The following is a 24,773-nucleotide window of genomic DNA, read 5'->3' as shown; positions in this document are numbered from 1 at the left end:
TTAAAGTTGGGAAGGACCCAAGGGTCATCTAGTCCAACCCCCTGCAATGCAGGTATCTCAGCTAAAGCATCCATGTCAGATGGCCAGCCAACCTTTGCTTAAAAACCTCCAAGGAAGGAGAGTGGTGGTTTAGAATAATTAAAAATGTGTTCAGTTTAGGGTTACTTAGTCCTTTTTTAAAACATCCTTTATCGCAATGCTTTCAGCAATTGTTTCATGATACCGAGGCAAGGGAAAGCTGAGTGTAGTCAGACAAGACGGCCCATTTCAAAAAAAGCTTAAGGAACTACAGAGTGAGATCCCATGGTCAGAAATACTCAAAGAGAAGGGAGTCCAAGATGGGCGGGAGTTTCTTAAAGGTGAAATATCAGAAGGACAAATGCAGACAATTCCAGCAAGAAAGGAAAGAAGCTTACAGATGAGTTGAGATTTAAGAGGGGCACGTATAAGGAACTGAAGAAAGGGGAGGAGTATACATGAGTAGCCATCAGTTGCAGGATGAATATTATGCTGGCCAAAGCTCAGAAGGAACACAGGCTTGGAAGAGAGGTTAAAAATAGTAATAAAAGTTTCTTTGGCTGTGTTCAAAGCAAGAGGAAGAACAGACAAGTAGTAGGTCCTCTGCAAGGAGAAAACAGATAAATGCTGTTGGGTGACAGAGAAGGCAGAATCGCTCAGCACCTACTTTCCCCCCATCTTCACCCAAAAGTAAAGCAGTGACCAACCTGGTGATAACAGAAGAAACAATGCAAGGAGGGAGCTGCAATATCTCTGTAGTCTTTTCAGCACCTCCTGAATATCTTCCTGTTCCAACAAGCATTTTGGTTAGAAATCTTTCCCAGTCTGCACTTGTATTGGAGATGCCTTTAATATTTTAATAGTTTTATCATTTGTGTGTTTGCCACCCTGGGCTCCTTTGGAACAGAAATATTTTTCTTTTATAGCAGCTATCTCTAGCCTAGGTTATAGCCCATTCCCTCAATCTGTAATTGTTTGAATTGTTTTTAGAAGTTTGCATTGTATTGTTTTATTACTAAAGATATTTTTGCCAACTTTGGATCCTTTGGGAGGAACACTAAGATAGAAATTTGCAAACAAACAAAATAACAAAAACCTCAACAATACAAAATCTTTAAAATAGTGGCTGTAGTCACATGCTGCTTCAAAGCAAAGTTAATGCATGGTTTGCTACCGAGCAGCATGCTGGTGCATGCTGCTGAAAAGTTCCTGCTTCGCTCCTCCAATGCTCCTGGCTGTGCCACATTGGAAACAAAGCACAAGGCTTGGCATGTTGTGTCATTCAAATCTGAGCTCATTGTTTCACTGAAACAAACCACTAGCAGTAAGTCAAGAACAACCCAGCAAGCTGCTCATTCACATTAAATCACAGTTAAGAACTATTTGCAAATCAGGCCAGGACAAAATAGCAGCTAACTCTGCACCACCATGATTTACCAATGATGTAAAAAGTAACGGTGGTATTCAACCAAATATTTGCTATAGCACAAGAATTAGTGCTAGTGCAAAGTGAATTCTCCCTCTCCACCCCTATGTCGCCTTCAAATCTGCTCTAGAGGTTTGGGGAAACTCCCAGAACAGGAAAGCAGAGAATGCAGAGAGGTAGGAAAGCAGAGAATGTTCCATTGTGCAAGGAGAAATCCTTGCACTATGGAACCATCTGCTTATTCCTATGTTGACAACCCTCTATGTTGATAGCAGATAAGCACTTTAATCTTCCTGTTTTGCTCACTTGATCCTCTCTCATCAGCTCATCCTACCTGTCAACTTCCACTACATTATAACAAATGTTTGTTATAACAGATCAGATTGCTAGCAGAAGTGTTTCTTAACTAAGTGGCTGATGGTTAACTTACACAAATTATGCTCCTAAAAGGGAAGAGGCTAAGACTGTACTTCTAAGTACATATAACTCAGTGGGGCTTACACCTAAGTAAACATACTTAGGATCATGTTGCATATTAGAATTTGAAAAATGAAACAGATCTAGTGCTGCTACATGGGCAGTGGAATGGGGCGAGATGTCTGAGAAAACCTGATTATTCTGACTGGTTTGATAATATTTTGTTAATAAACAGCTTCTTTAGTTGGCCAGATGGATAATTTGATTCTTGCCTCTTCTTAGGAAAGAGCTTAAAGATGCTGAATTCATTGCCGATGATTTCAGTTACAAGATAAAAGCAAAAATGGAAGCAGTATCACACAGTAAAAAACTTCTTGAAGAATTAAACAAGAAAGAAGCAAAGACAAAGGCTGATTTAAAGACTTGGCACGATAAAGTGAGTTTTGAATAATTTTATGCAAGCAAATAAATCCTCTAGAAGTGAATGCCACATGAAGTCCTTAACACTGTGTCTATTGAAATGTTAAGTGTCCTGTAATAAGTCAAATAAATGCAAATGTTATCTAGTTAAGTGAAAAATGTTTGATAGATTTTTAAAAATAATACTGTCCAGCTTGCCAGACCCCCAGGGTCAGCAGCAGGCATGCTTGGACATCTGTTGGCACCTACACATCTGAATAGGACTCACTGTGCCTAATTTCGGCCTCTTCTGCAGTAGGTGTTAGTGGGCTCCACCAATAGTGCTGCCATCAACTAGAAGTCCTTTTTGCACTGCTAATGAGCAGCACACTGCCACTGGCCACCTCCATATCCTTACCCTGGGGTTTCTGTATGCATCCCATTTGAGTTGGGTAGCTGCTATTTTTTTTTCCCCATCACACACTACAGCAGAGTGCCCATAGCAGTGTTGTTATATTAGATGTACCAGGGTATTGGATTGCAGGCAGATACAGATGGCAGCTGCCTGGTACTGAACACTTGATCAGATTCAACAGAAAGTGCACCAGCACTGGGAAATAACACTTAGAATCATAGATCCATGCAATTGTATAGTTGGACAGTGCCAGGGGGGCACCATAAACACTAAGCCTGGCACTCAAGCCTGGCCCTAGCCCTGGCCCTAAAAATTGCTTTCGTCCTATTCTCCAAAACAATGCTGGTGCCTGTGCTGTTACAAAGGCATACTAAGAATCCTATAAAGTTCTTTTTTGTGACCTCTGCAAAAAAAGTGGTTCACATTTATGTTCATTTTAAAATGGCTCCAAAACTGGATTTATTTTCCTTTTCCTCTCTTAATTTCCTTTTTTATGTTAGTTTGCCCTTTTCACTTTTTTGTTTAATATGTTATGTTTAATATGTTTTGGCCATTTAAAATGTTGATTTTAGGCCCTCATGAGAACTGGGGCAAGCTTTCCTTTTTAGAAGTATAGACTGAAGACATTTACATTGTGCCTTCATCCCACTCACTGACACAATGCACTTGTTTATTTTGGTTTGGAAGTTCCACTAGCCTGTAGCAGGGTAGTTAGGAGCTGTCAAATCTTTCATTTGCATTGACAGACAGAACAGGGCCCAAGTATTTTTTTTGTATTTTTTTTGTGACAGGGGTGGAAAAGAAAACATAATTATAACTATGATATAAGCAGCAAATATTATCTTTTCACTAAATATAGCACTATACTGCTCCAAAGCTATAACTGAAGCTCTGAAACTACATTTTCAAGATTTTAACAAGAAATTTTACTATGATGAAAATTTACAATGTTGCAATTAAATGCTGAATGAGCAATTAAACTATCTTTTTAATGTTAGGTAAGGCGGATGACTCTGAAAATTGCTACTCAGGAAAATGAGAACAAAGTTTTAATGACTGAATATTTAGAGGAGAAGAACATTGTGGAAACATCAGTAAGCTTAAAAAACGCATACAAATTAATATGTTTTTGAGTCCATGTGTTGCAGAATTTTCATAATGTTCATCATATTCTATAATATTTCCTAGCAAGCCAATCAGAACTCTGATCTAAGCAATATGAAAAAAAGACTTAGGCATCTTCTTGATGAAATACTCAAAACACAGAATGAAAACAAACGTCTTCATGATGAAAATGGAAAATTTGCGCAAAAATTCAGAGAAAGGTAAATGAAATGGTTAATAATTGATAGACTTTCAATTAGGCTTCAAGCCAATTGAGTTGGATGTTTGGTTTTGTTGATTTTTTTTTTATTCTTATTGAAACCAGTGGAACATTCAATTTAATCTAAAGCATTTTACACATATAAGGGAATGGGGAAATCCCACATCCACGCACAGTTATTGCTGCCTTGTTCATAGCTCTTAGTTACTTTGCTCCTTGGTCCATCTTGATTCTTGAATGTTAAATGAGATGAGATTATAACTGCTCACTTGAATAGCTTCCTGCTTAGAACTGATGGGCCAGTCGCCTAATCCAGCATGGCTCGGGCGGCTGCAGGCCCTGTGGTGAATGCCAGCCAGCATTTTGTCACCCCCCTTGGTGGTGACACCGGGGGTGGCCCATCCCCACTGCACCCCTTCTTCTGCCCCTGGCTGGATCAACCATATTTCCTTCAGGGATCTCAACCACACAGCTGGCCCCTGCCGACAGCATCTTTAAACTTGCTGACAACAGTGGATGGGTAGTGTGTTCAGGTCCACTGAAAAGGACTTTACCAGTCCTATGATCAGTGTTTTCCAAGCACCAAGCATAGGCTGGCGAATCCCCTTTTGCTGCTGTTCCCAAGCACCCATCAGCCAGATGACCATCAAGCACTGCACATTGCACTTTGCCTATCCCTCTCAAGTCAAAATATGGATCCAGACATTGAATGATCTTTTAACATGATCTTTTATTTTACAGAAACTTTTGTAAACCCACTATAGATTATCATGTGATTAGTGTGAAAAGAGCAAGATTCTATCATTCAATTCTGAAATTTTTCTGAATTTAATCTTTCAAAAAACTCATCATAGGAAGCTGGAGTGAGAGTTATTTCATACATACAATGGGTTCTAGTGTAACTAGAGTAGTGATAAGTAGTTGTAATTGCGATATGTCTGATCATCCGTGCTGTGTGTCAGAATCAAATGGTTGGCACATCTGTGGAATGCTTGGGTTTATATGAGCAATCATTAAACTTTATTTCATCAGTGGGAACACAGTGAAGTATTTCTGTTAGACGTAGGAGTTTAAAAAATCAGTTCCATCCCCATACAGAAGTGAAATTAAATTAAGCGTAAAAAGGTAAAGGTAAAGGTAGCCCTGCCCGTACGGGCCAGTCTTGACAGACTCTGGGGTTGTGCGCCCATCTCACTCAAGAGGCCGGGGGCCAGCGCTGTCCGGAGACACTTCCGGGTCACGTGGCCAGCATGACAAAGCTGCATCTGGCGAGCTAGCGCAGCACACGGAAACGCCGTTTACCTTCCCACCAGTAAGTGGTCCCTATTTATCTACTTGCACCCGGGGGTGCTTTCGAACTGCTAGGTTGGCAGGCGCTGGGACCGAGCAGCGGGAGCGCATACCCCCCTCCAAATCCTCAGAGAGGTTCAACCTGTAATAAACTGTTGAAGATGTGTTAGTGTTGTAAGGTTTTCGGTTTTTATTTAACAGTTCAAGAAAGAGGATGGCATATCAATCAGAAATTCAGGTTTTAAGGAAAAATATTCGCAGATTGGAAGATCATTTAAAAAAGGTCAATCAAGAACTTTATTCAACTGAATTGGCTTATGATGAAGCCAGATCAAAACTGGACGAAGTGGAATATAGCCTTACAAAAGAAAAAACACGTTTCAAGGTTGTAAAAGTTATTCCATTATTTTGATATTATAATTATTTGAAGATGTGAAATGACTGACTAGAATGTTTCTGTGCATGTCAATTAATCTATTTAGCATTACCCTGCCATATTATTTGCAATATTTAAAGCTTGATGTAGCTTTAAGTTCTTTAGGCCTAAATAAAGCATCTGTGAGCCAGGTTTCCCAACTCCTTTGTTTGCCACTGACTTTAATATCAACTTGATATGCAGAATTTAGTAGATTATAATATTTATAGCCATGCTGTGTAAAGCTCCACCAGCTATTTTCTACAGCTCAAGATGCTGTTAAAGTACAAAAGCAGGCCAAGTCCTATTTTATGACTAGTTGGCAACCTTACTCTAAACTTTTCCCATGCATCAAACTGTTTGTAAACCTATTTAGCAATTTATAACAGCAGGTATCCCAGTTCAGTTAGAGAAGCCTGTGCATATAAGCAGCCGTTTGGGTCCATTACTAATGCAGAAGCATATAGCAGTGCTCATCCAAGCCTTGTTGAACTGGCTGGATGTGGATTTCAGTGGAAATAGGTATATATGCATTTGCATCCAGAGGGCCAGTAAATTGTTTGTGACGTGTTTTGCAGGGGATGGGGATGATCAACAATAACTGGATTAGAATCAGGGATTTAATGACTACAGTTTTGTGTAACTGAAAAGTAGTTTCCCATAGAATGGGAAAGATATGTCCTGCTTTTGACCACCAGAAAGAAAGGCACATACAAGCTATCTGGAACCAGTTGTACGAACTTAAAAGCCACCAGCTATTCTTTTTTGGATATTTTTTTTTAAATCTGAAAATGAGTTATTAGTCCCTCTCCACTGGACATGCAATAGCTTTCTGGTTCCCTTTTAACTTGGCATTTTATGACTTGGGGCCCTTTTTTAAAAGATGATTTGATGCTACCTGAACTCCTGTGAGATTGTGCTAGCAAACTGGAAAACTGCCTTGAGGTGGTAGCTGAGGACTCTGGGAAATGAAAACCAACCAGATAGTCCTGTTTGTGGCAAGACCTCTAATGTTTTATGACATAGTTAATTATGTAATCTGAGGTTGAAGGACAGCTCAGAGAATGAATGAGCCCAATTATTTGATATGGAGACAAGACTGTGTGTTACGATTATCTCGAATTGAGGTTTCCCTAAAGCAGGAGTGGGGAAATTCTACACCTCACATTTCAAGTCCACCACCCCATCCACAAAGCAATGGGGTTAAGAATCAGCTTCGGTAGGTGCCAACAGAAGCTGTATTGTAGACCTAATTGCTTCATGGTGGTGGTAGAACAAGGAGGGAAGGCAGCTGGGAAAAGGAGTAAAGAGAGATGGGCATGGATTTGCACATGCAAGCATATGCACATGAGTATGAGGGAGAAATGGGAAATGTATCTGGGCCCCACTGACATTTCCACCAGCCTTGCCCAGTTTTGGCATGTAGCTCCTGACAGATCCCCCCTGAGGGAATGTAGCACCCAGAGGGGGGCAGTTTTCCCACCCTTGCCCAAATCATAAAATTATTCTGTATTGCCCCTCTCTCCCTCTTCCCATGGCCACATTTTTCAAATGTCATTCTATTTCCAATTTAGTAATTTTCTATCATTTGATTTACAGAATATATATATATATATATCTAATTTATACTTGTTCTACCTGTTGTTTTTTCTTATGTGTTCCTATATAATTTTTTTTTCAATTTCACTTACAGAACTTAGTAGATAATGTAAAAAAACAAATCAGAGATGAAGTAAGTGCTTGGAAGCTAACCCAGGTATGGAGAAGAGATTTAAACTAACTTTTTTAAGCTGTGTTTTTTGCACATCAAAATCTTTCATTTCAGATTATATGGACTTATATTCACAAAATCAATCATAAACATGCAATGGAAGACTAAAGCATTGACTTCAACTGTTGAGTCAATTGATTGATATCAATTAACTAGGAAAAGTACCATAAACTTTTAAGAAGTCCTTTCCAATCTTCCCCATTCTCTGATGAATGTTGTGCACCTGAATGAATATTGTAACAACCAGTTACAATATCTGTGCTAATCTGAGTTCAAAACTCCCTGGTCTAACCTGAGACAAAAACATCACTCCAGACTCACAATTTAACAGTAATGAATTAAGACGCTTGTTGAAAATGAAAGTGCAGCCTTTAAAATGTTTTAAGGTCTTGAAGGCAAGAGCGAGGCTTGTTACATGGCCTGAGCTTTTCTTCTAATCAGAGGTGGGAAATTATGCTACCATTCACCCATCAGAAGTGAGGTGTTCATCTGCCCTATTTATTCTTACATGTAGTTTTGGGGCTATCTGGCAATGTCTGTATACTGTCCCTTTTCTTTTGAAACTCCCAGCATCTGAGTTACATTGCTTACTTGGCATGTTTCTTTACCCTTACACTGTCTTTGAATTTCTGGTCGCATGTGCCATTTTCTGAGAACATGAGGCAGGTTTGTAGATTTGTTATGGTTTCAGAATCATACTGCCTCCCACTGTGGGGCACAGTCTGTCGCTACACAACGTGAAGATAAAGTCGCTCTATTTTGGAGTGACCTTGGCTGCAGTTATTGCCATTCCAGATGAAGTATCCAATGCCTTAATTGGTGATGTGTTACAGGATTGTCTTCAGCTTATGCAGTTAGCTGTACAAAGTGCTTGCGGCTATATGCCCAACCATATTATTATTATTATTATTATTATTATTATTATTACCCTGCCTATCTGGCTGGGTCTCTCCAGCCACTCTGGGCGGCTTCCAGCAGAATATTAAAATACAATGATTGATAAAATATTAAAAGCTTTCCTAAACAGGGCTGCCTTCAGAAGTCTTCTAAAAATCCAAAAGTTGTTTATTTCTTTGACATCTGATTGGAGGGCATTCCACAGGGCAGGCGCCACTACTGAGAAGGCTCTCTGCCTTCTCAATCCCGTCCCTTCTGGCTTATTAAATATAGCAGACGGGGTTTGACTGGTTAAGTCCAGAGCATGGTTACCACTTCATTGTGTGAGGTGCTGGTACCTGCTGCCTTGAAAAGGTGGTTGTCCAGCCTCTCTTAAAGAAACCAGCCCTGGACCCCTTGGGTTTTATGACTGTTGACCAGTTGCAAATGCCCTTCTTGGGGAATGTGATGGAGAGAGTTATGGTAGGGCAGCTGCAAATATTCTTGGATTACACCAACTATTTAGATCCTTTCCTATTTGGGTTCAGATCTGGCCATGGTACAGAGTTGGCCTTGGTTGCTCTGATAGATTACCTTTACAGAAAGTGGAACAAGGGGAGGGATACCTTTTTCTTGTGTCTCTATCTTTCTGCGGCTTTCAATGCCTTTAAGTCCACTGCTATTTTTCTAGAAAAAGAGGTGCCAGAACACACCACAAACACCTCTCTTGTTCTCTTATAACAGCAATGGCAGCCACCTGAGAGGTGCCAAAACTGAGTTCTGGTGAGTTCCAGCTGAAAAAAAGCCCTGCCTTTAACCATGGTATTCTCCTGGATCAGCTCTGTGGAATAGAAATTGTGGGTAGTTCTGATCCTACCCTGGTGGTTATGCTATGGGGGTCTATTTTATCCCCAGTGCTCCCCAATGGGAAATGCTTGGTATGTACAGAGTCTTAGAAACTACCATGAATGTCAAAGTTACATTTTTATCCAATAAAATAAGTTCTCCCAGTTATATATTTCTGAAGCAAACAGAGTATTGCTGGATTTCTTCCTTTGCTTTTGCATTCGAGCTAATTCAGTTTATGTATTTTCCTTCTATTATAAACAGAAAAGGGTTAAAGCACTGCGGACTGATCTAGAAAAAAAGTCGAAGGAATTTGAGAAGTTGCAAGAAAAAATTGAGAAGAAGTTAGCAGACATTGACAAGCTTGTGGCTGAACAAGAGGCATTGATGAAAAAAAATGATGAATCTCAAAAAGCATATTCTAAGGTAAGTTAAAACTGGCAGCACCACAGTGTTGACTCTTTCCCCCTTTCCTATAAAATGGGAGAACTTTGCTAAGCTTCACTGAAAGTGGAGGCATTCAAGTTGGCATTTGAATTAATATAACACACAAATCACTTGAAAGTCCAACTTTTGTTGTAACTACCGTATATACTCGAGTATAAGCCAACTTTTTCAGCACATTTTTAATGCTGAAAAAGCCCCCCTTGGCTTATACTTGAGTGAGGCGGCGGCGGCTGCGGCGGCAGAGGGACAAGCGGCCTGAAAGGAGCCCTTTCTCGCCACTGGTCCCTCCGCCGCTGCCGCCTGCCTCTCACAAGGGCAGGCACAGGAGCTGCACTGCCCTGTGCCTCTCCCAATCACGGCTCCTATGCCTGCTCTTGTGAGCAACAGAGGCGGCAGTGGAGGGACAAGCAGCCCGAAAGAAGCCCCTTTGGCTGCTCCTTCCTCCTCCTCCACCTTTGCCACTGTCGGCGGCAGTGGAGGAGGAACAAGCATTGCAAAAACAGCTCTTTTGGGCTTCTCCTTCCTCCTCTTCCACTTTTGCCACTGTTGGCGGTGGCAGCCCGAAAGCAGCCCTTTTGGGCTGCTTGTTCTTCCTCCGCCGCTGCTGCCACTACCAGGTTTGTGGTGTGGTGAACCGGCTTATACTCGAGTCAGTAAGTTTTCCCAGTTTTTTGTGCTAAAATTAGGTGCCTCAGCTTATATTCGGGTCGGCTTATACTTGTGTATATACAGTATAGTTTTAAATATAATAGTATGATATAATTTAAAATCACACACAGAATAGCTGATAGTGCCAGTTGTAATGGTCTCTGTAAAATGAAGCACAAACACAACTAATAGTATTTTCAAAATAGCATGTTAATGGCAGTGACTAATGCAGTTTGCCCTTCCCCAAGAAAAATTTAGTAGAAACAATGTGACAAAGAACAACTCATTAGTCTTTTGGAGGCTTACTGGGGGTGTGGCAAGAGTTATATATCTTTGTCTTTAACTCTATGTTTATTTTGGTTCAAAAACTTGGAAACAAAGTTCATGAAAGCATCTTCATAAGCAGATGTTAAGCCAACATTTTTTTTATTGTTCCTTATGTGGTGTTCATAAAACTATTTGCTGCACACATTTTAATTACAGATGTTATTTTATTATTATTAAAATTTCTATAACGTCCTTCTTCTGAGCATCACAGGGTAGTTTACAAAATAAATACACACAAAAATACACAACATAGTAACAGACAAAAACAATATTAACTAGCCAGTATAGTGGAACTGTTGAGTTTCCTCAAAGCTTGTATATTTTATTGGCAATATAGTGAAATTTTGTATTAACAGAAATTCTAAAATGTGCTTCAAACAGTTCTAATGATAGACAACCCCACCATCACCACCAAATTGCCTTTCTTTATTAGTGGTGATGTATATTAGAGGTGTGCATTAGCTTTGTGTACTTGCTGAATAATAGGTGAATAGGGCATATTTGGTTGAGGATTTCTCATTACCAAGTCAGATTGTGCTAGAAGAATGCATTTCAGTTCAGATCAAGGACTCCCTAAAGTTCTGAGTCACTTTGTGAACTTAAGTGCCACCAAAACACTATTTTTTGAAGTGACTGCTCTATTTTTAAAGAAATAAATAAATACTGAAACTAGCACCCTGAGATTGAGTGGGGAGGGATATTCATTTTGACTGATAGGTCTTGGTTTTAACAATGATTTCTTTCCCCAGAGCATTATGATTTGGTGGAGTGATATTGATACAAACTGTTTTTCATGTGGATCAATGTTGTTTATCCACCAGCCCTCCCACTATGCAAATCAATGGAGACATCTCCCATCCAGGGAGAAGAGGCTGCACCCCCACAAATCAACAACATAAACCACCTCTATGGAAAGGCTGAGGCCAACATCCACCAGTGACCATTGGAGTAATAGGATGCTTCCTGAGACAGGTTCCCAAATCTAGCGCTTCCTGTGGATCTGTGCTGTTTTTCCCCTACCATCAGCCTGTTATTACTTGTATCAAAACAGTAAAGTCTGTAATTGTGTGAGCAAACAAAACAATGGCAAGAAAGAGGAGATCACGCTGCACCTTACCTTCTCTTTGTGGGCAATTGTACAGATAGAGCTTAGAGGAAGAGGGCAAGCAGTGATAGGTATGAAGTGAGAGCACTAATGGACCTGTTCCCGAGGGCATCTTGCCAAAATCCAGTGCTAGCACTGATGCAAGCAACAATCATTTGGGTCATTTGAAAGGGAGGAACCACTTTTATATGTCTACAACATTTGGATCAGTGCAACTGTTTTCTCTACTTAATAGTATCTTGCCATCTATCTATATAAATATAATTAAAAATGTATTACAAATAGAATTATATTGAAAGTTACCTGTAAAGAAAATAGGAATTCATGCATAAATACTGAGGTTCAAAGAAAGATGCTTAACCGTTAATACATTGTGCATGTACAGTAATGAGTGGGATCTTATTGCCAGTTCTTTTGTCTGTTTATATTTTCAGAAAATTGTCCAGTTGAATGAGCAGCTTCAGAAAATTGATGAAAGGGAAGCAAAAAAATTTAAAGAGCTAGAAGCACAGAAGAAACATTTCCAGAACTTATTAAATGATGCACAGGTGAATGTCTTAATATTAGCACTAACAGGTTCTATTTACACTAGATTACCATTCTTTGATGGTTTACTCTGAAAAGCTAGCTTGTACTTGCTGTTCAGTTACTTTGGCTACACACGGAATTTCTATATGCAGACTTTTTCACTTCATGCTGAAACTAACTTAACGGGTCCATTGCCTTGGAATGAGGTAAAGTGCAAAGAGAATTATATTGGGGTCACTGAGAAGCCCTTCTTTATTTGCCATTCCAGCTCTTATTGCTTTGAGGGCTTTAGAAAAGGAAGGGCAAAAATCAAAATAAGGAATAAAAGGGGTACATCATAGAAATAGCCTGCTGATTGCACCTTTGCACAGCAGATGGCATCTTTTTGTAAATTATGGTGTATGTTTACTATAATAGTTACAAGTTGCCTCTGCTACCAAGGAATCATTTTGGCTTTTGTTACTGAACATTTCATTTATATAAATGTGCTTTTAATGATAGGCCTGTGTACAAAAATGTCTTATTTGTATTATTATTTATTCCATTGATATTGATGGAAAATACTAGGGAGAAATTATTGAGTTCATATAGTTAAGCCGGTTGGTTAGAAGCTTTTTTTTATTAATGAAAGCAGTGAGCTTTTGGGTTTTTTTGTTTACAATTATGCTCTGCCCACAGTTCTCAGTAAATTCATCTCAAGCTCTTAGATTTGAAGGCATATTAGGAACCAGGCTTACTGTAGATTGTTTCCAGGTTTTATAAATATTATACAATATCTAATACCAGCATGCAATGATAAACTTGTAGTAAATCTGTTGATTTGTTAAAGGATTTTACAAGTGGGTACAGGAACAGGATGAGCACTAAGTTTCTGTGCAGTTTCTTACAAACACATTTGGAGAGATTGCTCAAAAAGACTAAAGGATATATTTGGGAATGCACTACTCGGAAAGCAGGGATATAGCCAGTTCAACAATGTGATTTCAGTATCTCTTGTACCCAGGCAATCTAAATTAGGATAATTTATATTATCCTAAGAGCTAGTGACAGGTAGTGGATATAGTGTTGCAGTTGCAGTTGGAGTTAGGAAACCTACATTTATTTCTGTGATTGGTCATGAAACTTATTGGCTGACCTTGGGCCAATCTATGTGCAACTGCTCTTGCAGACAGTTAAGAACCTTCAATGTGTGTGTAATGCAGTTGTTACATTTGCTCCGTTAAAATATTTACACTGGATGCAGATTTATTTCTAGGCCCTTGTCCCAAGTCCTAGTATTTTTGCTTGTTATCAGACTCGCCAATCATTCAGGTTCAATACATTGAATAATTGTGCCAATTAATTGATTAAAGTTGCAGCTGCAATAAATCTGTTCAGATTTGTACATGCACACCCCAGTAGTCCACAGTGCCATGTTCTTGTCTTTACTTGAGTGCCTGGCTACCCAACAGATGGCATTATCATCTTTGACATTGTCATGCTCCAGGAGTGATGGGGTAGCCTGAAACCATGCTGACCTCCCACCCTCTTCAGTGGGGACAGTTTGAAAAAGGATCCTGGATTTATTCTCTTTCTCTCCCAAGCAGATGCTTCCTGCTGTGACAGTTACATTACTGGTTATCTGTTTGGCACTGTGCATGTGATTCCCAGTTTAGTTTCAGAAACTGCATATGCAGCATCATTTAGTATATGTAGTTCTTTATCCGACGGGTCTTTGTGCACCAGGAGTAGGGAAAATGACAGTCTTTTTCATGTATCCATTCATAATACATAGTGGTGGTAGTAACTTGCAAAGTTAGTTGTCTGGATAGGCTCCTGCTGCTTAAGGAAGTTGTTTTGTAATATTCCATTTTATTTTGCTAATTTTCCTGAATAAAATGTACATTCTATAATTGATCTCCTTCACAATGTTTTTATTTTGAAATATTTTAGGTATTTTAGTTTCCTGTTAATTATGTTTCTTTGAATGTTTACTTTATATTTGTCTTCCTTCAGTAATGTTTCACTCTGGGTTGTTTTATTTGCTCTTTTAATGTAGGTTGAAAATTGCTTAGATATTCCCCCCCCCCTTATAAAAATAAAGCAGAATAGAAATGAAAATAACAACAAGTGGTAGTAGTGGTCTGCTCCATCCCATTTCCATATTCATCTGTGATGGTTTCCTAAATCCATGTTGAAATCAACGTTGTTTGTTAGCATCCATCAGTCTTGGGAGACAGCCTCAGGGTGAAGTCAAACTGTTGGAAAGTTACAGCTGTTGAGACCAAAACAATAGAGACATGTTTTGTTGCAGATGGGGCAGAAAAGAAGGCATCCGGTTGTGCTGCAGCAGATGCACCATGGCGTTTATTATCTCTGCACTCCCCCAGCGGCCATTCTTCCTCTGGTCATTCCTTAGATGAAAGTACACACCATCTCCAGTTAAGCTGAAGGCATATAAGAGCACCAGGCAGAAGAATATGTCAAAGAGAGTTGGGGCAAGAACACAGCCATTTCACACCACTCTTTATAGGGAGGGCATCCGAAGATGAGCCACCATACTGGATGGTGCCCTACATGTTCTTGTGGAAGGACACAATCATCTTGTGAAGCTTAGGGGCATCTATCCTCACATCATTTCTCCTGCAGCTGGCACAGTGAGAAAATCATGTTGCTGTTGACCTCTGAGTTCTGAAGCTGCATTGTGATTCAGGATAGACCCTGTCAGCAAGTGACTGTAATCTGTTGAAAACTACACTGGCAAAGGCTTTTCCCACAGTACTCAATAGGGAGATTCCAGTCATGGTGGTCACCTTTTTCCTTTTAGAGGGGTCACAGTGCTGGAGTCACACATGTCTTGTGGCACAGACCCTTGTTCCCAACACTGCAAGAGGAGGCCATGGAGGTGTGTCACAAGGGAGGAATTGAAGCTGGCTTTCAGCACTCCTATTGGGATTCTGTCTTGTCATGGGGCTTTACCACATGCCTGAGAGTTGATGGTATTCTTCAGCTTGTCAAGGGAGGGAGGGAGGGACATCAATCTCTTCCAAAAGAGGCAGGGTATGAATACTGTCAATTGCTGTGTCAGAGACCATGTTTTCCTGCAAGTGCAGTACTCTGCCCATCACTTCATCCACTTGCTACTGCTGTGATGATCTTTCCAGACAAGGTTTTCAGTGGTGCAATTTGCCTGACTGTTGGTCCAAAGGCTTTCTTCATGTCTTTGTACACTTGCAAGTGTTGCCAATATCAGCAGTGAGTTGAATGCTTTAGCCAGTTGTCATTTTACATATTATTTTGCTTTAGCCAGTTGTCATTTTACATCATCTGGCAATCCGCTGGGCCTCATTCCTTGCCTTTCTCAGTGTAACAATTGTCTTTTTGCAGGGCGCACACTTGTAGTTCACAAGAGCCTTGCACTTTGTGCAATAACAGTCTCCATGCCATCAGACCAGTCAGGGATCTGTTGCTCTCTTTAGCCAAATGAGGATATATTTGTGTTGTAGATTGTCTCTTTGCTGTGTTCCACCTTGTTTCTACACTAAGTCTGGGGCAGTTCAGTAGAGCTTCTTCAGCGGAATAGGAGAAGAGTTCACAAAGTTCAAGTGTGACTCTTCTGAAAGTGATGTAAATAATAATTTAATGTATTTCCTTTGAAAATACAAATTGAATAGGTGTGTGTTTTATTTAAGTTTCTTGAATTATACAAAACAGTAATATTACAAACAATAACAGGAGTGTAGCTATATAATTTCTAAACTCACTTTGGAACTTTTTCAGCTAGGAAATGTTCAGGGAAGATTAAAATCTGATGGATCTTTCTGTTATATTTTAGCCCAGGAGAGGCAGATCAATTCAGTCCATGTCAAAATTCCTCAAGCATCCCCAGCTTCTGCATTCCAATCATCTCCACAGGATTTTGACATTTGACTATCAGCCTATGATCTTTCATTAGATTATCCCATAATCACAGAAACAAGAGGAGTTGAAGATAATAAAGTTTCCTATACCTATCATCAAAGTGCATACATGTATGAAGACTTTTGTTTAAACAAAGATAGCAAAAAAATAGTGGACCTGTTGTGATCATCTGTAGTGCCAGTATCATTTAGTTCATGCAGAATTCTGCTTTAACATGAGGGTGTCCTTTGACTCTTTTCTTTGTTCTGTGATCTAATGTAGCAGCAGCATTCACATAGCCTGTTAGAACAATCCTGTAAGACTGGTCAGTATTATCATAACCATATTGCAGTTGATGGAGCTGAGAGTGAGATATAGTGGCTTGCCTAAGAACATTTCACGAATTTGTGGCAGTCATGATACTTGAACTGGAATTCGAAGCTTCACAGCTTACATTCAGAACCCTCCACACTACACCAGCTTTCATCATATTTAATAACATAATCAATGTAAAGACTAATGTATTTTGTACATGAGAACATGACTGAAAAGAGCATGTGTATTATTGAGAAAGGGATGTTGAGCAATGTGCTGATGTTTAAAAACATATTTTGGGAGTCTTAGAATTCTGGTTGTCAGTTCATAAAACACACTTGGGAACAGTAACTTTGATGTACAAGTTTGTGCCTTTACAGAAAAGGCATTATTCTACTTGCACTAAATGTTTCAACTGCACTTCCAAAAACAGTTCTATTTCTTGGGTATGCAATTTCATGCATCATCGCACATAATTGTGCACTTAAAACACAATATCAGGATATCTTCCCAACTTCAGAAGTGTATGTATATTTTTAATTTTCAGGTGAAATATTTAGATATTTCGACCCAGCTTGATGAAGTCAACAGAAATATTGCAAAATTCCAAGATGAAATGAATAAAGTAGCTGAAATGAGCAAAGTAAAGGAAAAACAGCTGGCTAACATAGAGGCAAAGGTAATAGTGTTAAGGTAAGACACTCCATTTCAATAAAGTTGTGAAGGTAATACATAAATTTAGTATAAATGATGAACACAATATTGATGTATTGCTAATACCATATTATCTGAAGAGAACATAACAATATTTATCCATAAATAAGGAGTATTTTTCATATTTTATGCAAAAGTAGAAAAGGTTCATGGTGAATATTCTTGTCTTGTTAATTCTATTTTAGGCATTAGAATTGCATGCCCCAACCTAATAAAATTCATGGTCAGTTGCATCTTTAATTAGTTGAAAATAATTCATTTTGTTTGTTTCTTTGGGTAAAGAAATGTGAGTTTTCATTTCCTGGGACTGATAAATTCTAACATGAAAACAGAAAAAGGTTCTGTTCAGCTAAATATATGGCAGGCCATGGAAGCCTTGAATAACCATATGCTGCAATAGGCTTGATCTTTAGGGTCAAAGTGGGAAAAGAGAAAAAAAGATTTTCTGCCAAGGAATTTTGGAGTAACCTCACATATGATGGAGCTTATGGAAATAATTACTTGTCTCATGCACAACTCATGTTAAAAGTAGCTCCTTGACTTACTATCTCATAAATAATTGGTCTAATGTAGAAAATCCAGAGTTGGTTTATAAAAAAAGCATTGCTGACCTTTAATAATAATAATGAAATAAGTTCTCTGTAGAAGTAAAACAGCATCGCTATAAAAGCTGGTATTGAAATCCAAGAATGAAACAACAACGAAACATGCTACGAACAAGAAGATATTAGGACAAGGCACACAATTTACAAACCAAAGCATATATCATGGTAGATAAAAAAAAACAGAATTATAACAATGCCTGAAGCAAATTTGAGTGACTAAAACTGTTTAGGGGGCTTAAAAGAATTATGTCCCATGTCTCAGTGTAACACAGACCTGAAACTAAAGTGGTAAGGATTGATTCTTTGACCTCTCAACTGACTTATTTTATTTTAATTTATGCATGATTATTATCTCCCATATCTTCCCCAACCATTCCACATGAGAAGGTAGGTTTGATTGCCTACATGAACATGCCAAGGCACCTTTTTGAAGCTATCAAATTGCTAAGAAGATCCTTCTTCCACTGGTTGGAAGCACAACCTGCTTCCAACCAGTGGAAGAAGATGAGCTTAGAGGTTTTTTTCAACAGGGCATTTCAAAGTGTCACCACATTTCCATAATACACCAGGACAACTCTGTACTCCCACCATAAGTGGGGGAAAGTGCCCACTCTCCCACACCTATCCAGTACTAAAGGCTGTAGTGCAGGAAGGTTTTATGTAATCTTAATTGGTGTGATATACCATCATACAGGGACACGGGTGGCGCTGTGGTTTAAACCACAGAGCCTAGGGCTTGCTGATCAGAAGGTCGGCAGTTCGAATCCCCATGACGGGGTGAGCTCCCGTTGTTCGGTCCCAGCTCCTGCCCACCTAGCAGTTTGAAAGCACGTCAAGTGCAAGTAGATAAATAGGTACCGCTCCGGTGGGAAGGTAAACGGCGTTTCCGTGCACTTCTCTGGTTCGCCAGAAGCGGATTAGTCATGCTGGCCACATGACCCAGAAGCTGGCTGCAGACAAATGCCGGCTCCCTTGGCCTATAGAGTGAGATGAGTGCCGCAACCCCAGAGTCGTCCGTGACTGGACCTAACAGCAGGGGTACTTTTACCTTTACCTTTGCCATCATACAACTCATTATCTTATATTGAGTTCAAAGCCTAATGGTACAAACTAGTTGATGACTTCTTTTGCAACTTTAAATGCAAAGAATTTTATGTTATTTATTAAATAAATATTTAATAAAATATTTCTTATAAAATAATGTAACCTAACAGTAGGCTTGCTATAACAACACATATAATTAGGACCACACTTTTCTGTTTCACCAGTAAAGAGAAACCTCTCTCCAGGTTGTGGTGGGGTGTTTGTTTGTTTGTTTGTTTGTTTGTTGTTTGTGTTTGTGTTTGTTTTGTGCACAATCTGATGGTTCTTCCTTATAGTCTTTTTGCAGGCACACATAGTGTACAAATAGATTATTTTCTTAGTGGTTTTTAATGGCCCATTACACTAGCATTGCCTGCCTATAACCTTACATGTCTCGTCTCTCATCACCTATAAATAAATGCATATGACAAAAATACCGCAAGTCTCCAGTACTCTTTCTTCATTAAAAGACTAACCCTGAAACCCTTCCCTGGAACAGCCTACTGCTTGGGGAAGTGGAGAGCATGAAACAATAACTTTAAAAGAGAAAGTTTTGAACTACATATATCAAACATTAGGTTACACTCCTGAGCACACTTACGAGAGAGCAAGTCCCATTGACTTTAATGTGGCTAACTTTTGAGTAAGCTTGCTTAGGATTGCAGGGTTAGAATACTACCCCTATGCTGGTAAGCGCTGAATGGACACAGCTGTAGTGTGATTCCTTTTTCAAAAAGGTCCCTCTGGATATTTGTACCATGATTTCAAGATGCAATGATTTGAAACTTCATATCATGAAGTATCTGGCATTGATTGGACTGATTTTATTTAGTGGAGTGTGGCATGGAGATATAACAGGCATATACCAGGAAGGAGAGTGCTCTTGTGCTCCAATCCTGCTTGCGTGTTTCACACAAGCATCTAGTTGGCCACTGTGAGAACAGGCTGCTAGATTACATGAACCATTGGCCTGATCCAGTGGGCTCTTCTTAGGTGTGCAAAAGTTCACCCCACAGTAATTTTGTGAGGTTTACAGGTACTAAGGGACAATTTGTTGTTTTTGCTAAACTCCAGGAGATTTTATAGGTCACCTTAAGGCAAATTTCTTGGAAATAAAATACCATTTTATTCTAGTAATGATATTTTTTCTCTTAAAGGGAAAAGTACACTAGAATAAAGGCAAAGGAGCAGAATATTCAAACATTAGTTGATTTTCTCCATGATCGGCTGGATTATAGTGAAAAAAAATTAAAGACGGATAACACAGCATTTGAAGAGTGTATATGGAAGAGACAGAAATCCCTGAGAGAAAACGAGGTCTGTGTTGTTTGAGTTATTTTTGTTCTTTTCTTTTTTTTTGAAAGTGCATTTTCTTTTAAAGCCAACTGCACTCTTGAATATTTCAGCCAAAATCGGGGTTTCCAGATGAAACTTGACTCAGGCATTCAGACCACACTCATGGGGAGGTATCAGTTTCCAAAATATCCTGCAAGACAGTGTCCTTCCAGTGCAGGCATGAAAATTCATTAATCAGTTTAGTATGCTGGGCTTCAGCAACTGGCTAAAACTTTGTTCACAAAAATGGAATGAGTGTCTTTGGGGAGGGGACTGGGTATTGGTGATACCAATTTTTCAGACCATTTACATTTAAGTTTGGAAGTTTCATAGTTCGTTTTGTTAATCTTTCACTCTGGGATGTGAAACAGCTATTTTTGAAGACAAGACAGAGGGATCTTTTTGATAACACCATGGCTCCCATGACAGAATAGAATCAAGTTGCAACGTGCACCCAACATATACAGTAATTGACACTTGTTTCTGGCTAATACCTTTTCAATGAAAGGTTCCAGATAAACGTATAATATATCATATCCATGGCAACCTACTAGTTAAAAACTTAGGTTTCATGGATGAAACTTTTAGACAAAAGTAAATCAATCGAAGAAATAACCAAAGGCAATTTAGTTTGCATCCAGCTAAATCCTTGTACACACAGGGAATGACTTCTGGAAGCACAAGGGAACTTCTCTTTTCACCCCAGATCTGCTCTGAGTTTCCCCAGTCCTTTGCAGTAGATTTTTTTCCCCAGGGGGTGCATGAGGGGAGGAGAAGGAGAAGAAGTTTGCTTGTGTTGAAGTTGTTCCCACACACAATGATTTAGCTGGATTCAATCATTTCTGTTTTGACTTTATCATTTAATTTGGGAACTGGTGTTGAATTGTTTGAAACAATATGTTTCTTAAGTAAACACAACCTTCTAAATCTGCAGAATATGTATGTATTTGGACATGTGTGTATGTCATGTCATGACTGTGCTTGCTGATTGCTGTCAGCTGTGATCTTCCAAAGCTTGGTGATCAAATTGCATTTGTGGTAAACTTGTCTGTTTGAAGTTGGATATGTTTTTTTACTTAAGATTGTTTTGTTCCTCCTGATACTATACACAAAAGCATTAAATGGCAAAAAAGCCCTTTTGTGAATAGCTTATGGGGAGGAGAGGTAGCATTCCAGTTACTGAGTAGCATATGAGGGAAAGCAGGGATGGAAGTAAGGTTCTTAATCTCATTGGTGTCCCTTGAACAGGACAAGACCAGCAAGGAAGGAAAGGGGTGGCTTTTGATTTTGTATGCATTCTAATGAGAACTACCTAATCAGGGCTGTCTTAAGCATATGCGGTGCTGGGGTGCAAAGATCCGCCTGGTGCCCCCCCCCCCAGTTGCCCAGTCCCAGGCATGCAGGAGGACAGAGCCGTCTGGTGCCTCAGTGCCTTGCTGGTTCACTGGCCCCCGAACTCACAGTGCAGAGCCGTCCACAGCAGAAGAGCCGCTCCAACTGACGGGCGGGCTCTTCCCCAGACTTAACTCTCGGGCCCTGGACTCTTGGCCTGGTGCCCCTGAGAGCCCGTGCCCAGGTACCCTGCATCCCTAGTGCCTATGGGTAAGACGGCCCTATACCTAATTCACACTTCTTGAACCAACATGCAAACTGATGCACAATTATCCTTTCAGATCCATAGTTCTCTTAATTTTGTGATGCACTTATCCAGCCAAATGGTGTGTACAAAAATGTATATATTGGGAAAGGGGTGCATAAAATGGCTATGTTAGTGAAGATAATGTGCAAAAATCCATTACATTAGGGGGTAATGCTTGCAAAAATATGTGTATTACTCAAAACGGCAAACAAAACTGCACATTGGGAAAAATATCATGATGATGATGATGATAGTAGTAGTAGTAGTAGTAGTAGTAATAATAATAATAATAATAATAATAATAATAATAATAATAATAAATGTATTTATACCCCGCTCATCTGGGCGGCTTCCAACAAAAGTTTAAAAATGCATTAAAATTATGACTCAAATTCTGGCCAAGTTGCATAAGAATGTTAATTTTTTTTGGCGGGGGGACTGCAAATTGTCGCAGAAATGTGGAGAACTGAAGACTGGAAAACGGGGAAATGAGGGAAACCAAAACTGACAAATTTGCCCATCCCTACTAGCAAGCCCATTCTATCAAATGCCTTAAAAATATAGTAAAGGGACCCCTGACCATTAGGTCCAGTTGTGGCCGACTCTGGGGTTGCGGCGCTCATCTTGCTTTATTGACTGAGGGAGCTGGCGTACAGCTTCCAGGTCATGTGGCCAGCGTGACTAAGCCGCTTCTGGCGAACCAGAACAGCGCACGGAAACGCCGTTTACCTTCCCGCCAGAGTGGTACCTATTTATCTACTTGCACTTTGACGTGCTTTCGAACTGCTAGGTTGGCAGGAGCAGGGACCGAGCAACAGGAGCTCACCCTGTCACGGGGATTTGAACCGCTGACCTTCTGATCAGCAAGTCCTAGGCTCTGTGGTTGAACCCACAGCGCCACCCGTGTTTTTAAAAATTATAAAGCACTTATGAGATGGTCTGAAGATATATTTGGGTCTTTTCTAGCTGCTTGGAGGTTTATTCTTGGCTTACAGTTTGTTGTTTGTCTGGGCAAAACAAACCATGAACCCTGCTTGGGATCAAACACTAAACCAAACCATGGTTTAGCTCCAGGTAAGCAGCCTCAAGATAGCCAAGGGGGAGCCAGTTAGCCATGATTTTTACTATGAGTACACTTGCACTCTCATGGCTAACCATGGTTTGGATTAGTGTTATGTGCACACTGTGCTTGTGAACCTTCCACTGGGAGAGGAGTAGGAAACTAAGGTGGTTAGTAGCTATGGAGGACTATAAATAACTGGAAACTGTGAAGTCCTGGGAAAGATCACTGTGCTGCCTATAATGCTCTCAGTTTTGTTACACGTATCTACTTACTAGGTTTTATAACAGAGTTTGGCTGAAATTGTTGCCCTTAGGCAACAAACTTTTTCAGAGTTTTCTATAGCAAGTTCCCTACAAAAGAGTGGCGGTAGATATAGTGCGAAATGTGGAGCTTGAAGTACATCTGGAGGAAAAGAATGGCTGAACTGAAAGAATTGTAGTTATTATATTTTACTATCATATGTATTTAGGCTGTGTTGATTTTTTTTATGGGCCCCAAAGAAAGAGGCTTTTAAAATAAACCTGTGCAGAGATCCCCTGTTTCCTCCAGGCTATTCTGTATGTGCAGGGTAAGGGTGACAAATCGTCTGGCTATAAAATTGTCTTTAATTAGTTGACTCAGTGACTTCCAACAGTGTGTTATGCTGGTATGTGGGGAGTCCCATGCTACAAGATAGACTTTGAATTGTGCTCCTTGCTCCTGGGTAGACTTACTGTTATAGCAAATGTGTCTTACATGATGTCCTGTGGGGAGTGCTGGCAGTATTACCCAAATAGCCACCCCACTGTCTAGTTTTATTGGCTTACAAGAAAGCTATACCTACCCTCCTAAGGTATATGGGTGCCATGATGGTAATAACATTTAAAATGAGCATAAAAGGAAAAATAATGGGAAGGACAGTGGGAATTATAAAAAGTGCAAATTTGTGCACTGAAAGGCATCATGTGATAAAAGTATTGTCATTTTTGCTGTAAATAGTGGTTAGATAGGTAAAGAAAACTGCAATACCTGCACACAGTGGGTGTAAAACATGAGGATTTCCCTTTCTTTAAATGTTGTTGTTAGTCGTTTAGTCGTGTCCGACTCTTCGTGACCCCATGGACCAGAGCAATTTAGAAGGATTAAAATCTGTGTTACAGATTGTGAATATAGAATTAGAGGTCTTACAGTGCAGTCTTATTCATGTTTACCTAGAAATCAGTTCTTCTGAGTTCAGCATGACTTGTGAGTAGGCATGTATAGGATTACAGTTGTAGTTATTCTCTGTTTACAAACATGGAGTACAATGATGTAGATATACGTATGTGGCAGAAAATGCAATTCTCTGATGTAAGATCTAATTTACCTAATATTGTGAATGCAAAGATGGAGACTAGGAAATAATCCACACACACACACTGAAGTTTCAGATACCGTGTTATCATTTTACCTCTGTTAGATGAAATGAAACCCCAGTGGTTTGCTTATTTACTACTTTTATTGATTTCCCTTCATGAAAAGCTAAGGGTGACTGAAATAAATACACTACTTACCGTATTTTTCGTCCTATAGGGCGCACCGGCCCATAGGACGCACCTCGTTTTTTGGGGTGGGGAATGAATAAAAAAAAATTATTCCCCCCCCCCCAGCCGCGGCTGCCACCCCAAGCCTTGCACACGCCTGCCCGAAGCACGGGGAGCCCTCCGGAGGGCTCCCTGTGCTTCGGGCAACAGGCTGCCGCCCCAAGACTTGCGCGCTCGGCGGGAGCTCCTGCCGGGTGCGCAAGGCTTGCAGACACTTGCCGGGGCTGCAGGCTGCCGCCAGCAAGCCTTGTGAGCCCGCAGGAACTCCCGCCGGGCTTGCAAGGCTTGCGGATAGCTTCCTGAAGCCTGGAGAGCGAGAGGGGTCG

The 24,773-nt window shown here is 40.0% G+C and overlaps 1 protein-coding gene across 9 annotated transcripts in view; it reads left to right on the top strand.

Moving 5' to 3' along the window:
• The window catches only part of CCDC178 (coiled-coil domain containing 178), a 136,758-nt gene that overhangs the window by 26,281 nt on the left and 85,704 nt on the right, over window positions 1-24,773 (top strand). For 8 of the 9 annotated variants that reach the window (XM_079982685.1, XM_079982683.1, XM_079982680.1 and 5 more), the window contains 9 exons: window positions 2,144-2,297; window positions 3,674-3,769; window positions 3,864-4,000; window positions 5,491-5,674; window positions 7,398-7,460; window positions 9,462-9,623; window positions 12,159-12,272; window positions 16,994-17,139; window positions 20,006-20,165. In XM_079982685.1, the coding sequence (XP_079838811.1) occupies window positions 2,144-2,297; window positions 3,674-3,769; window positions 3,864-4,000; window positions 5,491-5,674; window positions 7,398-7,460; window positions 9,462-9,623; window positions 12,159-12,272; window positions 16,994-17,139; window positions 20,006-20,165 (1,216 nt within the window). The remainder of the gene's footprint in view (window positions 1-2,143; window positions 2,298-3,673; window positions 3,770-3,863; window positions 4,001-5,490; window positions 5,675-7,397; window positions 7,461-9,461; window positions 9,624-12,158; window positions 12,273-16,993; window positions 17,140-20,005; window positions 20,166-24,773) is intronic. The other variant, XR_013840416.1, reaches the window with a different exon arrangement.

Source organism: Podarcis cretensis, assembly GCF_951804945.1.
Source record: "Podarcis cretensis genome assembly, chromosome: 7".
In the NCBI taxonomy this organism is placed as follows: domain Eukaryota; kingdom Metazoa; phylum Chordata; class Lepidosauria; order Squamata; family Lacertidae; genus Podarcis; species Podarcis cretensis.
The sequence above is the reverse complement of the archived record's forward strand: the minus strand, read 5'-3'. Positions and strand labels throughout refer to the sequence as shown.